This window comes from Grus americana, chromosome 2, assembly GCF_028858705.1.
Source record: "Grus americana isolate bGruAme1 chromosome 2, bGruAme1.mat, whole genome shotgun sequence".
NCBI classification, from domain to species: Eukaryota; Metazoa; Chordata; class Aves; order Gruiformes; family Gruidae; genus Grus; species Grus americana.
Window position 1 is genome coordinate 163,677,072 of NC_072853.1, and position 16,894 is coordinate 163,693,965.

The following is a 16,894-nucleotide window of genomic DNA, read 5'->3' on the forward strand; positions in this document are numbered from 1 at the left end:
TTTCACATGCCTTCCAAACACGTTTGGTAGGATTAAGACAAATTATGTGTGCGTGCAGGGGGAGGGTCTGCACAAACCCCCTTTTGAGTGTAAATCAGCGCAGCTCCGCTGGCTGTTCCTGGAGCTCCGTTAGTGCTAGCTGAGCTCTGAGCCTGCTCCTCATGAAGGCTCCCAGATGCTCTTCTCGCTTTTCCCCAGCATCACGCTGTGGGTGGCCTGCTGCCCTCCTCTGGCAGATTAAATGCAGGAAAAAGGGGATTTGGGGATGTTTGGGGTGGGTTTTTTTTTCCTCTTCTCGTTGAGCAGCCATGCTTTTTCCCCATATGGGCTTTGCTCTCAGAATGTCCTCAAGCTGCAGCTTCCATATGCGCCTCGTGGAAAACCACTTACAAGCTGGTGCTTGCTGCCTTTTTGGGGATGCCCCTGTGCAAGCCTGGGATGTAACTGCGATCTTTGCCTTGAGGCCAGCTTGGCAGATGAACAGAGGTTGAGAATGGAGCCTGCTCGGATTCCCAATTTTTATGCTTTTTAGAAATGAGTCTGTATCAGCATTATTTAAACTGCTGGGAGAGACCTGGCATGGCTGGCAGAGATGGGGAGTGGGGTCTAGCAGAGGTCTTGCTCCTCTTTGGCTAGTGCCTTTTGAAGGATGAGGTTTTGGGGTAAAAACTGGGAAGCAGAGAAAAATCGCTCTTTCCACTTGAGACTGTCCTGCCAAAACAATGCAAGTTGTTACGACAGCTGGTTGAGGAGGTCTAACGCAGGAACATTACGTGGAAAGGGAGCCTGTTCCCGTACATGGGGAAGGGGGAGCAACGTGGAACGAGGGGTGACTCCACGTGGTGCTTAACCCTCGTAGCTCAGCTTTCCTGGGAACGAGCTGGGTTTGGGGCTGGCTGTGGAGTAGGGGTTAGTGAGTGTCCACAGTGGGTCTGCAGCCAGGAGGAAGCACCGTACCGACTGCGGCACAGCATGGCCCAGAGCAAACTCTGCTCCATGTAGAAGTGCACATAGCCCCTAGGTTTGTCACTCAATACAAAACCTCTATTGTTGCTAACCAGCTATAAATAACCTCGTCCAGTACAATGTCTCATCCAGGAAGCAACACAAATGCAGCTTTTGACTCACTGAGCTAGTGAGAGCCAAGCCAGTTACTCCAGCCAAAAGCCCTGACGATGCTTCGCTTATCACCGGAGAGGAAGGCTGGTCTCGTGTGCCAGGGCAGCTTGGGGAAGTCAGGAGTCCAGGGCTGCGATCCTGGCTGTGGTGCACAATATCCACTCGACCTTGGGCATATCATTTGTGTCCTGATATTTTTTTTATTATTATTATATTTTTTCACAAATAGTTCAAGCAGTTTGAATCTCATTGACTTCTCAGCATGGTTTGAACATCAGGGTGCTAATTATCTTTGCCTCAGTTTCCCTACTAGCAAACAGTGGTTGGGAAGAACAATAATCCAGAGGGAGCATCATAAATGGATTTCCACTGAGAAGAAAACTTTTTTTTAGGTGGGATCTCATCTCTGCTGGGTTTGGCATCAGCTGCTGTAAATCAGCCACCTTCAGTGGAGCTTTGTTAACCCTGCAGAGGTCTGCTAGTACTGGAGCTTGAAGAACTACAGTGCATGGTTTTATTGTTTCCCCTTTTCTTTCACTGTCAGATGCTTGAAGCTTTCATCAGCCCTGATGAGTCGCTGTCTGGGAGCTGCCAGTCGCTGGACAGATCTGTGGACAGGTGAGTTGTGCACATCACCGTGTTCACAAGCTGGAACGCAGCCTCTGCTCCATAGCAGGTTAGGAGTGGGATCAGTGGCATTCCCTGAGGTTCCTGTTGGGATGAGGATGCACCTGAGTAAAATAAATTTATCCTGAATGCTAAAAACCAGATCCTAGCACAGACATCTGTATGATGGTGTGATTTGAATTGCAGTAACCTGAGCTGGACAAAATAGCCGGGGATCTGTGGACAGCCTGGCATCGTGTGCCCAGGCTTTCTGCTTCCATCAGATCCCTTTCCTAGCCTTCTGGCTTTCTGCAGTTACCGGGTCAATACTCCATTAGCCCCTTCATGCATCCTCCTCCCTGGGCATGCTGTCTGCTTTCCATTGACCGCTTGTAAATTCGGCAGCCTCTGTGCACTGCCAGCAGCCATAGACGTGTCAGTCAAGGTGCTGAGGACACCAGACAAGCAACAACTAAGTTTAGCTTCTCAGCAGGAAGCAACTAGGACACGTTGTACTAACACAGGCTGCAGTTCAATAGTTGGTGCGGCTGGTTGGTCCAAGCTCACACGTGCACAGCAACTGTATGTTTGCTGCTGTGCACAGTAGGCTGTGTATAAGACACAGTGTCCTTTTGGGAAGCAGTATATGGGGTTTTTTTTTCCATCTGCATCAAAGATTTTCTTTTTTTTTTTCCCCCCCATTGCTTTTGCCATACAGCATGAAGGCTGTGTTCCAGCAGGTCTGCGTTGTGTTGATTTGATTGTGTAGCGTGCTTCAGGTTTGCAGCTCTGTGCACTTTGGATCTGTCTCAGCATCAAGGTCCATTACCTTTTTGTGGCTTTTAATAATTTCCTGTGATGTATTTGCTCATTGTTACGGCTGTATTGAAGCTGGAATCCTTGTGCTCCCAGCCTCTATGCCCCAGCTTCGCTTTTGCATAGACTTTGCTAGGAAGAACAACAGAAGGAGCACAGCCTGATTATAATGCTTTATTGTGAACCAGGAGAAGAGTGTTACGCATGTTTGTGAGAGGGCAGTATGACTTGGTTTCACAGACAGAGAAGCAGGCAGCTGTGTTCAGTCATGGGGTCTAGGAGCTGGAAAAGGCATGAGGAGGGCTATATTCTTCAAAGGCAGAGAGAGGAGTAAGCATGACTATTCCTGCAAAGCCGTAGCTGGGCCCTTGCAGCCAATTGCTTGAGATGGCATTAGCCTCAAGAGGGCAGAGCTAGTCACCAGGCATGGTGACCAGTCTGATGCAAAGAAATAACATGACAAATTCCTCTTCTCTGTAGCAAACCTGTCGCGATCAGCTTTGACGTGAGTAGATTTCAGAGCACTTTACAAAGCAGATTTCTGCTACTGTGCCCATTTTGTTAAAAGGGCCCTGTTGCCTCTTGCAGAAGTTAGGTGAAATTAGAATCGCTGAGATCCCCTTGCAGTGCTTTATCATCCTCTCAATGCAGTTCAAAGACCTTGAGCCTTGAAACACCGAGCTCGCTCTCTCCCTCCTGGTCTCCTGGGAGAGTGTGTGTGCCCAGGGGTGGTACAGACGCTCCTGCATGAGGGAGGTGGAGGATGATGTTGCAGAGAAGGGGAGACCTGCATGAATGAAGAGTGACCGAGGGACTCCAGTGTGTACATCTGCAGCAACTAAGCAATGCAGAATGTTGCACAGTTGAACACTTGATGTTGAGGGAAGGGAAATATGCAGCCCTCCTTCTGTGCTGTCTTGTGCATAGGTGTTACGGTCTTTGGCTGCTTCTTTGTTTCAGCCTGGTGACTGTGTTTTCTGCAGCATCCCTTTTGTTTGCCACAGGAACAAGCTGTGATCCAGCAAAAAACCAGTCTTCATTCTTACGTGGGTTGAAGATGGGAGCTCAGTTGTGTAGACCGGGCTGATCAGTGATCAGTGCGTCTTGTATATAACTGTGTATAACCTGTCCTTTCTGTGTGTAATCACTTCCTAATTCATTCCACAGACTTTCTGATATAACAAAATGTACCCTTATTTTTTTTTTCTTCCCTTTGCAGCCCTCCCTTTACCCAAACCCCTGTTCCTGGAAGGAAGAGCCATCCCAAAGACAGTCTTGATTGCATGGGTAAGCACACTTGGAAATTTGTATTTGCTTAAAAGTATAAAAAACATGCACTAAAGAAACTGGATAAAGGCTATTAGAGGGGTGGCACCGCATGCAGAGTAATTACAAACAGTCAAACAAACCAGCTCCATTGCTTATGTTACACTTCAAAAATGACCCTGCAATGATCAAACATGAATATTCTCTAAAATCAAAAGACCCGGAGCATAAACTGCAGGCAGGGCTGCTCTTGCCATCATTAACACTTCTTGGCTCTGCAGCAATAGTGGTCTCACTGAAGAACCTTTGGGCCTGGTTTGGGAATCAGTTTACAGCAACAACAGTCTGAACTGGGTAGCAGGGACCCTGAGGTAAGTGGATGAAAGCAAATAAAGCTGTTGAAAGATCAGAGATGAGTGCTGTGTTGGAAGAAGGTGCTGAGGGGGCATTGCTCTTATATTTGGAGACAACCGTGAGGTGCTGAGAAGCTCGAACAGCCTTATGGCATCGCCTTTTGTTTCTGTGAGTTGCCCTTTCAGGATCCTGAGTTCCTACATAGCAAAACCTGAGTCCCAAACTCTAGGGAGTTATACCTCTTCCACTTGCATTAATAATCTGTAACACTGCAAATGCTTTTAGAGAAAATGTATTGGTAACTTGCAAGGATCATAGGTTACTGCTTAATCACTTATAAACATCCAGCTGGTTAAATCATGGAAACTCTGCAATATTGTAATGACTTTCGCTATTAAAAATGAACAAATGGCAGTCAGCCTGTGGCATGATAACTTGTTTCTGGCCCAAGGCAGGATTTCTAGATAGAACCGCAGAGCCGAAGCTGCAGTCAGTCCACGTCGCTTAAGGTTTTAATACATCCCTAGTGGTAGGGGAGGCATTTTGCTTTGAGACACCACTCAGCATTGTTGCTCACACGTGGCTCACTGAGAACCTCTTGACCTGTCCTTGTTGCTTTTCTTGCTGACCATATTTCAGCCATTATGCGCTCCTCTTGCGCGCTGCTGTAATGGGGAAATCATGCTGAAGCACGGTTGAGGCCAGGAATGGTCTCCAAGGAGCGGCTGCTGGCCCCAGGCTAAGACAAACAAACAATCAGAACGGACTGTGTCATTAGAGTTGGATGGAGGAAAAACAGGAGGTGAAAGATGGGGGGGGGGAATGACAGATATTTTAATATCAAGTTATTCAGTGCTACCAGCAATGGCTTCCTGTGCTGCACTTTTTTTATTTAAAAAATGTGTCCTTATCTCACATGTCCATCTGTCTCTCTCATAATCTCATGTCTAATCTAAACTCTGATGGTCTTTAGTCCCTTCTGTATATTCTAAGTCCATCTTTCTAGCATTTAATCAAAGTAAATACAAAAGTTTGGAGCTCTAGGGGTATAAATTTGTCTCTGGCTTTCAGAGGTCAGGAGTAACATCTGAGAAGAAAGAGGTGAGGGATTGTCTGGTGTTAGCAAAGTGCTGGATCTCTGCGTTTCCCTGGAAATACCTGGTATCAGAGCAGAGATTCTGGGGTAGATGGATCTGGGCCTGACCCTGCCTGGCAATTCTGTTTCCACACTAATTTTTGTGTTTTCGATATGCAAATAAGATGTTCAGTGCTCTCTTTTGGAAACCGAGCCTGGTCGATGTTAATCCCCTGCCTTGTATTTGAACAGTGTGGGCCAGGGTCCACAAAGTCAGTGGTTAAATCTCTGTTCGCTTTAGGGGGACCAAGACAAGTGCGTATAACCCTCATTTTCCTCTCAGGAGTGTGTGACTGTGCACAGGTTTCAGGGTGAGCCTTGGGGAACGTCTGGTCATGTAAATGAACAGTTTGTTACCTCGTTCTTGCCTGTAATTCAGCGTTGAAGACCAGAATGCTATTGCATAAGACATGCTCTGGGCATTTGATAGCGAGTTGATCTCAGAAACGCATCTCTTTTTCCCTCCTGACAGATTTTGACATCCCATTCTGCGAGAGGTTTGGGAAAGGTGGGACCTTTCCGAGGCAGTACCACCTCTCCCAAAGTCGCAAGGACTACAGTGACGGTAAGAAAATAACGGAGGGTCGGGGAGGGAAGTGCTTGGTCCAGGATCTCGGTGGCCTGTGACAGTGCCTAGGACTGGAGAGACTTGGGAAGGAGAGGTTTCTACTAAAGGGAGAACCACCAAGTAATTTGGGATTTGCTTGTGCATTCTGAAGAGCGTCCTCTGTGAGACCTTGCGGGTCTGCTCTTGGGATGTGCTGAGCATCGGCAGCATGTATGAAAGTTGGTGCTCAGCTCCTCCTCTGCTTATGCCTTTTGCTTTAATGTAGCCACATGGATGGATGGCATTTCTCATCCCTGGCAATATCAACCTCTCTGTTCCCATAAATCTCTTGCTTTGGAGATGCTGCTTTGTGACCTTTACGGCAGGTTTCTCAGAGCTGTAAGAAATCCCCTAGCAAATGCAGGGCAGCAGTATCTGTGCATGTCTTTCTTTTAAACTGGTGAGCTCTGAGCTTTTGGGACCACTCCATCACCTCCTTGCTGCTCTTTTTGCTGTATGAGACTGCAAGAGGTGGGAGGCAAAACTGAATAAGAATCAAATTCCCTTGGACAAAAAAAAAATTAAAATACTGAGGACGTGGAGACAGCATATTGAACCTTCCAGAATGAACTTCAACTCTCACTGACACCACCCTTGCGAAAGCAGTTTTCACAAGATCTGGCACTGCTTGGGTGGTCATTTGTACTGTGGTCTTAGGAGATGCCAGGGATAATTTGCAATGTAAATCCCTGCCTGTTCAGAGTTTAATTGTGATTGACAACCAACAAAACCCCTAATGTAATTAAATTGTTGCAAACCCCTTTGGAAACGTTCTGCATTAGATGTAATGCCTGCTGTTAACAGCTCTTAAATTGAATTAAAAATGTTCACAGGGCTTTGCTTCAGTTTCGTTAAACTTGTTTTGCTTAATTTGAAGTGCATCACTGGATCTGGGCAGTGACGTGAGAAGGTGGTGATGGGTAGAGCCAAGCTGGTGTGTGTGTGTTCTTTTCATAACTCTCCCCCTTTTCTCCTACAGGCCGGAGGACTTTCCCCAGGAGTTTCTTCCCACAGGAGAACCTGTTTCAGCTTGTCCCCTCTAGCCGAACCAAGAGCTTTAATGGGGACAGCAAGCTCAGCACCTTGCAGTACGATGAGTACAGGCCCAAATGGTGGAACAATTGTGAAAAAGGTCTGCAGGTCTTCAGCACCTCCCCTACGAAAGCTAGGAACTGTAAGTGAATCGAAGCCACTAGTGTCTGAGGTCTCAGTACATCTGAGTCGCGACACAAACTTGAGTTACCGTCACCTGCTGATGTCATCAGCTAAGCTAACTGTGTGTGAATGCACTCTGATTCCGTCCCCAACACGAGGCATGCTGCGCTAGCTTACATCTCAGTGAGGAAGATTTAATACAACGCTCTGTATTTTACCTTGGCCTTGACTTGAGGGCGCGTGTGGGAACAGCTGGTGTTCATCACTTGCTGAGTTGCAGAAAGTTGCTTGTGTGTTGGACTGTCAATGCGCTCGCACAGCAGAAGCTTCCAGGAGACTTGGGATGCAGGAGAAAATGGGTCCCGAGGTGTTGCAGGCTGCTCTGTTGTTGCAAGACTGCTCATGCTATAGAAATTGGTGCGTTCTGGGCCTGTTCAGTGATGGAAATGACTAGTGAGATAGAACTCTATGCTTGTCCCTGCCTGGGTTGCTGCTCAGCCATGCTGTGCCCTGCTACCCCTCCTATAGCAGAGGAAAGTTCAATGGTAGCTGAGAAAGCAGTTTCTAGAGGAAGGACTCTAAAGAAATGTGACTTTTCCGGGACTTGTTTCTGCTTTATACTAATGTAGACTGGGAGACATCCCACAGACGCACCGGTAGCACTCGTGCGATTAAAACTGGTTTGTCATGGTGCCCCTGGAAGAGGGTGTCTCACTGCCTGCCCTGCTGAGCTCATTGTGAGCTTGATGTGCGCTCCATAGGGTCAGACGGACCCTGATGCTGAAGTGTCCCTGCTGTGCTCTTCTCTTAATCCTCTCCTCTCTCCTGTAGCCCTGCAGGCACCTGTGAACTGGAGGCTGGGGAAGCTGCTCGGAAGAGGAGCTTTTGGGGAAGTTTATCTGTGCTACGATGCTGACACTGGCCGGGAGCTGTCAGTGAAGCAGGTGCCTTTCGACCCTGACAGTCAAGAGACGAGTAAAGTAAGTATGAGGGCAGGACTGCATTCCACAGCGTGTTGAGGGATTGGGGACTGGAGGCTGAGGGTAGAGGTGGCAGAGAGGTCCGTGTCCCACTTGGAAGGCAGTGTGGGGTGACAGTGTATGGTGTTTGCCCTCTGTGGAGTGGTCCCCAATGATGTGGCACCAGTCAGCATGCTCTGGTGACCTCTCTACTTCCAGTTCCTTGGTCTCGTTGGCCCACTGTCTCAGGTATCATCTCCTGAAGGTCTGACTGCTCTTCCTTAGTTTCAGCCTTCTTGCACCACTCACCTTCTCACTCTGGGCGCTGCATTTGCTTTGCTGCTGTCTTCATTCACACCTTTCTGAAGAACTCCTTGAGCACAAGTGAAGAAGTAAACCTGTCTCAAAGCCAAACCCTTGTGTATCCCATCTGTCTTTCTCCTTGCCTTTTTCTTAGGGCAGCGCTCCTCATTTCTGAGCCTGCGTCCTTGTGGGCAGCTTTACAGGTGCTATGAAAAGAATACTCAGCATCGAGCAATATTTGGATAATATTCCCAAAGTAACCGTTCCTCTTCATCACGAAGCATGTCTGTTTTGTTTCAGGAGGTGAATGCTTTAGAATGTGAGATTCAGCTGTTGAAGACTCTCCGTCACGACAGAATAGTGCAGTACTACGGATGCTTGCGGGATCCGGAGGAGAAGAAACTGTCTATCTTTGTTGAATACATGCCAGGGGTAAGTGTGGCTCCTGCTAAAGATTGGCCTGAGTGATAGAGAACAGATTTAGACTGCCTTGGAGTTTGGTGAAATTTGGATCTGGAGTTAAACTCTACAGCTGAGCTGCTCTGTATCTGATGAGCCAAACCAAAACAGTGGATGCATACCTAAGGCTTGGGAAAGCTTCGGTTGTGAGTCAGATGTCGTGGCGAAGCCCCTCAACATACACCGGGCGAAATCAAAAGCCCCGAAGGCAGGTTTTAGGTTTGAATCCTGGAGCAGGGTGTGTTCACAGTCTGTAATCTGAACTTGGTGAATGTGGGACATGATCCAGATCTGGCTCCAAACATTGTGGCCTGAGCCCATCCTTAAGTATTTATTACAAATCCCTGCAGGAAAAGCTAATAGTACAACTGTCCACCCACAGCTGTCACCAATTATTTATGGTTTTCAGCACGTGTGTATTAAAAACAGTGTTACTCACTTGTAAGTCTTCTCTTCAGGACAGAACTTCTCGTTGGTAGCATTATCCTCTTGTGCAGGAGCGGCTTCAGCTTGTGACTTTGCTGATAGAGAATAAAATAGCCCTAGGGAAAAAGATCAGGAAGCTTTGAGGGAGTTTAAGCAGGGGCTGGAGAATATACGCAGAGCAGTCGAACATCTTTCTCCGTTTGTGAGCATGTGAGTTACGTCAGCCATCCAAAGTCATCGGTTGGTATAAACCAGCATAACGTTATTTACATTGCCGGAGGATCTGTTCTGCTACGTCCCGCCTGTCTAGCTGGATTCATTCCCCAGAGTGTGGGAGAATAGACCCTTGTTTATACAGAGATTTGTAAGGTCAGAAGGGACTATTAAGTCATCTGGTCACAAATAATTTTGATCATTAGTAAACATGCTAGAAGCTCTCCTAACACATGTTGCACATGAGTTACCAGGTGGACTTCCATGCGTTTGAGTCCCTCCCAAGCCCTGTCCTCCCTCTCTGCCTTGGGGCAGGCATGGACCCAGAGGAGTAAACCCCAGGAGTTTCAGCAGTCCCCTTGCTGCTTATTCTGCAGCGTGCCAATGTTTGTTAGCAGCCAGGAAACCAACATTTGATGCTGGGGCAGTGTCCAGCAGGGCTGGAAGTTGAATGTTTGTTTTTTTAATGATAAACCAGAGCTCTGACCAAATACAGATTGACTTTCTTGCTGCAACAAGGGCTCATTTCATAAAAGCAGCTCAGGGCTTTGGTTTCCAATGCCAGTGGAAGTGAATGAGTTCCCAAACCTTGCAGGACAGCAGCTCTGCAATGCTGGGTCTGGCCAAACTTCTGATTTAACACAGCCAGCTTGGCAAAATCTTCATGGGGCCAAGTTTGGGTGCACCATTAGCCTGGCATTCTTATGATTGCCCCTGCTAAATAGCTGACTCTGTATTTTTTGTCCTGTCCTGCCCATAAACTATTTTTTTGAATTTATGCTTGGAAAATGAAATGGTCTGTTTGGTCACAGGCCTTGAAGACCCTGTTACCCCTTCTTGTTTGATGTCCCCCCATCAGGGCGAAGGAGACGGGATAAGAATTGTTCAGATTATGGGTGAGGGAATGTACCCTGCATACAAGTTGTACGAGGGGGTGATGTCAGAGCATCTTGGGTTACTTCAGCAGCACTGTGAAAGGGAAAGGAGAGGCCACCACCAGTCTCAAAAGAAGGCCAAAACAGTAGCTGGGCAGAGCAACAGCAGAGGTGGGAGGATGTGGAAAAGCTGATACAGTTTGAGTGACTGACTTGGAGCAGAGCATCCCACTGCTCTCAGAAGAGGAGGGCTATGGCAATCTTGGATCAACCCTGGAGCTGCAGGACAGGCAGAAACAGGATGAGTTTTCCCTCCTGCTTTTCAGCCATCTTGAACGCTGGAGGTAGATCTGGGTGCAACCTCTCTGGTTGAACCCCATGTCTGCCTCTGGTTCAACCCTGCTAAACCCCAGCTCTGGCGCAGTGAAGTGAGGGACATCCATTTCCAAGTGGACAGAAAATACAGCTAAAACCAAGGGGGTCGTCTTGCAGACGGTAGATGTCTGCACCCCTGCTTCCTTCCCTCTTTGATCAATAAAATCAAACCAGTAGGAGCTGGCATGCCTGGGCCAGAAATCCAATGCTGGGTACTTGCAGATTGTCTACCCTGGGTGGCCTTGTTGAAGCAGGCCCATGTGGGGCTGATCATGTCCCTCATGAGTCTGCCTGTCTCATGGCAGTGGGTAGTCCTTGCTGTGACAAGTGGGGGGGGGAGAGGCTTCACAGAAGACTGACTCATCAGCTTGGCCCTGAAGAACTAGTGGAGTTCTCACTTGAGTCGTAACTCCTCATCAGTTTGGTCCTTCTCCATGAGCTGTTGGTGATGTCCAGCCACTAGAGGGGGAAAAAGTTCTGTAGTGTTGGCAGAAGGTAGCACTGATCTGCACTGGAGAACATACCTCTTTCTCCACTGGGGTCTGGAACCTTGGGAACAAGTCCTTGCTGCATTCAGCACTTAGTGGATTTTTATCTTGCTGTTGCCACAGCAGAGTGGCTTTTTTAAGTTGGGAGATAAAGTGGTCAGGAATGTTTAAAAAGTCACTGCAACGTGATGCACCTGGTTGTGCTGGTCCTTACGGTGGGTGCATGTTGTTTCTTTGCAACAGGGCTCAATAAAGGACCAGCTAAAAGCTTACGGTGCTCTGACTGAGAACGTCACACGGAAGTACACCAGGCAGATCCTGCAAGGAGTCTTCTACTTACACAGCAATATGATTGTCCACAGGGACATTAAAGGTGAGTAGATAATACAGAGCGGCTTCTTGCTTGGATTTGTTCAACCCAACTTTCCCCTACCCCAATATAAATTCTTGTGCAAAACAGAGCGCAGGGAATCTGCTATTTAAAGTATTTTTGCCCCGGCCTTCACCAATTTGAACCATGAGAATCTTGAACAAGCAGCTGAAACCAAAATCCCCCTTGCTGGGGAAGCCCACATTAAGTACTCTTTAGAGGGATTATTGTTAACTGCCCTTAACGCATCTAAAAACCTGGTCTAATGTACCCAAGAATTGAGAAGCCCTGGCGATCAGAGGGATCTGTGGCTCTGTTCTGCTGTGTGCACATGGAGAGGATGATCTGTCATCTCCCATTCACTGCTTGCTTTTTGGAAACCTGCTGAGTGAGACTGTCAAGGAGAGCCGATGGGTGTCAACCCTTTTGGATGGCCACTGCCATAGGAGAGAGGGGGTTGTGTAATGCTGAGTCCAGCCCCACCAAGGCTCCCTCGTGTCCATGCCTTTGCCTTTCCTGCTCTTCTCACTGTAGCTACTTCAACTCAGGTTGCTGCTTCATCTCGTGGGGTTTTTGGTTTTGCTTTTCACCCTTAGGTGCCAATATTTTGAGAGATTCTGCTGGAAATGTGAAACTTGGAGATTTTGGGGCCAGTAAACGCATCCAGACCATCTGCATGTCTGGGACTGGGATTAAATCTGTCACGGGAACACCATACTGGATGAGCCCAGAGGTTATCAGTGGAGAGGGCTACGGAAGGAAAGCTGATGTGTGGTAAGGAACACAGTAGAAACCCCACCACTGTCGCTTAAATCAAACAATCCCCTTTGGGAAGTTGTAATGGGAGCAACAGGTATAGCTAATAGCTGGAAGACAGAGCAGTGCAAAGGATGGAAAGAGGAGCTGAATGTTGGGATCAAGTGTGCAGATATCCAGAGGGAGCATGTTGTAGCTGAAAGTCCTGAAACAGGAGCACTCAAAATCACAGCTTGCTTTTGGAAGCTTTTATATGTGAGGGTCACGTGCAGCTCAACCCTGTAGCTGTTGTTCAGTTCTGGAAAGCAGGTTGATAACAAAGTTTTCTAAAAGGGCTATTGAGTTTTGGTGGCCCTGACTTTAGGTTAGCTAAACCCAGCTTAGAGGCTCAGGGGGATCTTGTGTGGCCTCTGAAAATCTCCTGCTGGATGTTTGCGTGTGGCTTATGCACAATGACAACCAAAATCATTGGCTGCTGGTGAATGTTTTGATCTGTGGAGGATGTCAGCTGGTGCCTGAAAGAATTGGAATAATGCTACTAATCCTCCCAGTAACTGAGGAGGAAGCACTGTCATCGCAGTGTGCTCTCCGTTGGGTGCCCAAACAAGCAGGGTCAACAAAAACCAGTCCCTCCAATGGAGCGTGCTTGGGGGAGAAACCTAGGGAGGCCTCAGCAGGCAGCCCTGCTCCGGCTGATGGGAGGGTTCATTTTTTTAGAAGCAGCTACGAATGGAGGTGGCAGAGAGGGTCCCTGCTGAGACAAGAACTCCTCAGCAAGCACAGGGAAACCTCTCAGGCCCTTTGCTGCTCATTTAGATGTGCTCCTGCTCAGATGCCCATCAGAGATGAGTTGGATGTAGGTGAACGTGTTTCATTCTGGCTCAGTTTCTTGGGGAACTATGTGCGATTGCTGAAATTGTGATGTCTAGACTTGGGCCTTGTTTTCCCTTCAGGGGATGCTCTGATAAAGTCTCTCGTATGCTTTTATGAAACTTAATATCTGCCAGTTAACATAGGCAGAAAAGCCACCAACTTCAGGGCAAGGCTTGCAAGTTCACTCCTGCTGGTGGGACCGCTGTGAACAGTGAGCTTCAGGGGGCCACGGGTACTGGAGACGTGTGCCCATCTCTCACGTGGGTTTCTCCCCGCGCAGTCCGTTCCAGGCAGGCGCAATCCTAGAGCCAATTAGATGCACAGCCACCACCCCAGTCCCTTATCTGCTGTCTCACCCCCTGCATGCTTGGCGTTGTTGCAGGAGCGTGGCCTGCACCGTGGTGGAGATGTTAACGGAGAAGCCGCCGTGGGCAGAGTTTGAAGCCATGGCAGCTATTTTTAAAATCGCTACCCAGCCGACCAACCCCCAGCTCCCCGACGGCGTCTCAAACTCCTGCCGCAACTTCCTCAAGCAGATCTTTGTGGAGGAGAAGCGGAGGCCAACAGCCGAGGACCTGCTGAGACATCCCTTCGTCAACTGCGGACTCTGAGCCCCCGGCAGCGGGGATGGGGAAACGCCAGCGGGAGAGGGGCGGCCGCCAGACCTGTGGCCTTTTGCACTCTGCGGTTCAGACCTCCGCCCTGGGCTGTCCTGGCGGTGGCCCCACGGGTCCCTTCTTGCTCGTCACTGGCTTGTCACCCGCCACGTTGTTGGATTTCCAACCTGCGCTCGGGACTGTCCATTTCCCAGACTGTGCGGGTGCTGGCCTAGGACCAAGTAACCTTCTTGCCGCCAGCAACGTCGGGCTCATCCCCCCTCGCCGTGTTACTTATCTCTTGGGGAAAGTGTGGCAAATGGGATTTGTCCCTCTCCCAGCACGACAGCGATGCTGGCAGCATCCCCGGGAGCAGTGGAGGAATAAGATGCTTGGTGGCAATCACCACCTTTTGCAGAGGAACAGACACCGGGCTTCAGCCAAGCCGGAGGAGATGATCCTCAGACCGCAGAGTCGGGGGGACCTGGGTGTCCCCATTCACAAGGGGACCAAACCCTCCTGGAGGTCGCGGGACCAGCCAGCGTCTCCAGCGGGGCGGCGTTTAATACTGTTCTGTGCCTTAAGCGGTTACAATCAAGGAGTGATGCTCTGACTCGGCACAAAGCATGGAGTCGGGCTCAGTGATGCAGCAGCCGTGTTGACTTTGCCTTTGCGCGCGTGTGTGTGTGTGCACGTGTATGTGTGCGTGAGTCTTGGAAAAAGGGGTCTTCTCGGGGCGTGGGAAGTCTCTGCGGTGTACACGCATGGACGGATGCCTGGGACCTCTGCCGCGGGCCATGCAGAGGGGTGTTTAAAAGCTGTGGATACCCGCAGTGGGCAGGGCTGAGCGCCAGCCAGTTCATGCTGGGAACCATCAGGGCTCAGGTGGGAGCTGGAGGGGCTTTTGGCAAGGGCAGCTCTCATAGCCCTGCTAACCTGTGCCTGTGCCGTCGTGCCCAGGCTGGAGGGATGCTGCTGCCTTTTGGAAGCAGAGCTGCAGGAGGAGCCCAGTCAGTCTCTGTAAGACCCAAGGAGGTGCCTAAAATTAGGCAGAGAGGGGATCTGGCCTGCCGAGGGGTTGGTGCCTTCTCCTGTATGACTTGTGGGACCAGCCCCAGTGCAGGGAAGGGGGATGTCACCTCCACGGTAGTGGCCAGGGGACCAGCTGCGGGACCATGGAGCCTTAGAACAGGAGAGTGGAGCTGCGTCGGTCGAGGGTGGCTGGAAGCAGATTTCTTCCTGCAGTATATTTGAAGCTGTAGGAGAAATCAGGGCAGCTGAAAGCACAATTGGGCTACAACCCTTTTCAGCAGTACCACCCTGCTGGAAAACCTGGGCAGGGAGCAAGCACAGAGTCCCTGGAAGCTAATTAATTAATTACATCTTGGTTGTTTTGGGCAAATTAATTGCACCATCCCACCTCTCCCCTTCCCTGCTGCATCAGCCATTTCCACCTGGCTCAGCAAGGGTCAAGTAGTTACTGGGGTGTTGCCAACTTCAGGCCAGTGTGCCAAGCGCTAGGTTTATTTTCATTTTATTTTTTCAATGAAAATGAACAGTGTTGCTTGGTGTGAAGGGGAAATTGAGAACATGGGGGTTTGTGTGACTTTGCATATCCTTGAATTCTTCTGTGTGGAAGAGCTGGAGCCTTTGTACCACCCGTGCGGCAGTAGGAGCGTTTCCTTGTCTGTGCTTCCAAAAAGAGAAGCAAAAATTAGAGTTATTTCCATTTAAAAAAAAATAAAACACTGGTAGCGTTAGGGGAAATTAAAAGAAATAGCTACCACATTTCCCTATAAATTTGCCTGCAAAGCTGCAGAGGCTGGTTACTACCCAGGCTTGGCCAGGGCAGCGCCGGGAGCTTGTGCCAGTCGACTTGGGCGGTGATGGGCGGCTCTGCTCCGGGGGGGGGGGATAAAGCCATCTCCTTCTGCCGGGGGAATGAAGAGTTTTATTCTGTGAATAGGACCAAACCCATCAATCTGTTCACTAATATGGGATGGATGGGGAAATAAAAAAAAAAAATACAAGAAAAAAAATAGTCAGTGTTGGCTGGGAAGGGTTTTGTCGGAAGAGGGTAATGGAGTGTGTTTTCACCAAAACTAAAAAAAACCAAAACCAAACAACAAACCCAAACCCGTGTTCAAGCTGTTTTCTCCTCTTTCATTGAATCTGTTTGGTTTTGATTTTCTCAGCCCTTCAGTGGTGAGTGGGTGTTTTCCTTCTTTCCAAAGCCTTGAGAGCAAATGGGGTTCCTGGCTGCCTCAAAACAGTCCCAGGGGCCCCAGATCACCCAAATCCTCCCATGGACGGATGCGGCTCGTGTGTATGTGTGTGCGTGTGTGTGCACACGTGTGTGCACACGTGTGTGCCTCGCTCCTCAGGTGCCTTTGCCTTTTTATTTTTTAAAAACCCTTGCAGTGTTCTGATGTACAGAATGAAACTAGGAAAAGAGAATGTAATATTATGCCATGTAAAGTTGTTTTTTTGTTGTTTTGTGGGTTTTTTTTTTTTTTAATTTTATTTTATTTTGCCTGTTGCGGGCCCAATGCCTTTCCCTGCGTGTCGCATCATCGTGTATTATGTGGTGAGAAAGGATTTTCTTTGGGGGGAGGCTGGAGCGGGACCAGCCCATCCCCTGCGCACCAGTACAGCCCCACACCAGTACGGCCCCTTCCCAGCAGGACTGTGCCCAGCGGGTGGGGGGCCAGGGGCCGCCTGGCGTGACCTTCCCCGGGCGGCCGGGGGGTGACAAGGCAGCGCCGGGGCTGGCGGATCGTGGGTTTTACTCGAAATAATGAATCTGTGCTGTTCTCAGACCCCCCGGCTCCGTGTGTCCCTCTGTCCTGGCGTCCTGCTTTATTCAAATGCTCCAAACGCACGGGTTTTTATATTTTTAAAATTTTATTTTAATTTCATTTATTTTTATTTTAAAATTTCCTTTTTTTAACTTTTATTTCTTCTTTATTTACCTTTATTTTCATTTTTATTTATCAATTTAAGTTTTTATTTTAAATCTGCTTATTTTAACATTTCTTTTTTTGTTTGTTTCACGTCTTTATTTTAATGTTCTGTTCCCCTCCGCGCGTGGAGCTAAAGCTTGGCTTAAGCCTTGGGGGCGGGGCCATGCAAATGAGGGGGAG

The 16,894-nt window shown here is 48.8% G+C and overlaps 1 protein-coding gene across 3 annotated transcripts in view; it reads left to right on the top strand.

The window, feature by feature from the left end:
* LOC129203126 (mitogen-activated protein kinase kinase kinase 3-like) overlaps positions 1-15,497 on the top strand; it is an 82,689-nt gene extending 67,192 nt beyond the window's left edge. For all 3 annotated transcript variants that reach the window (XM_054817119.1, XM_054817120.1, XM_054817121.1), the window contains 9 exons: positions 1,664-1,737; positions 3,761-3,828; positions 5,769-5,861; positions 6,883-7,077; positions 7,890-8,038; positions 8,621-8,752; positions 11,400-11,529; positions 12,123-12,300; positions 13,538-15,497. In XM_054817119.1, coding sequence (XP_054673094.1) covers positions 1,664-1,737; positions 3,761-3,828; positions 5,769-5,861; positions 6,883-7,077; positions 7,890-8,038; positions 8,621-8,752; positions 11,400-11,529; positions 12,123-12,300; positions 13,538-13,766 — 1,248 coding nt within the window. In that variant the 3' untranslated portion in view covers positions 13,767-15,497. The remainder of the gene's footprint in view (positions 1-1,663; positions 1,738-3,760; positions 3,829-5,768; positions 5,862-6,882; positions 7,078-7,889; positions 8,039-8,620; positions 8,753-11,399; positions 11,530-12,122; positions 12,301-13,537) is intronic.
* Positions 15,498-16,894: the final 1,397 nt, after the last annotated feature.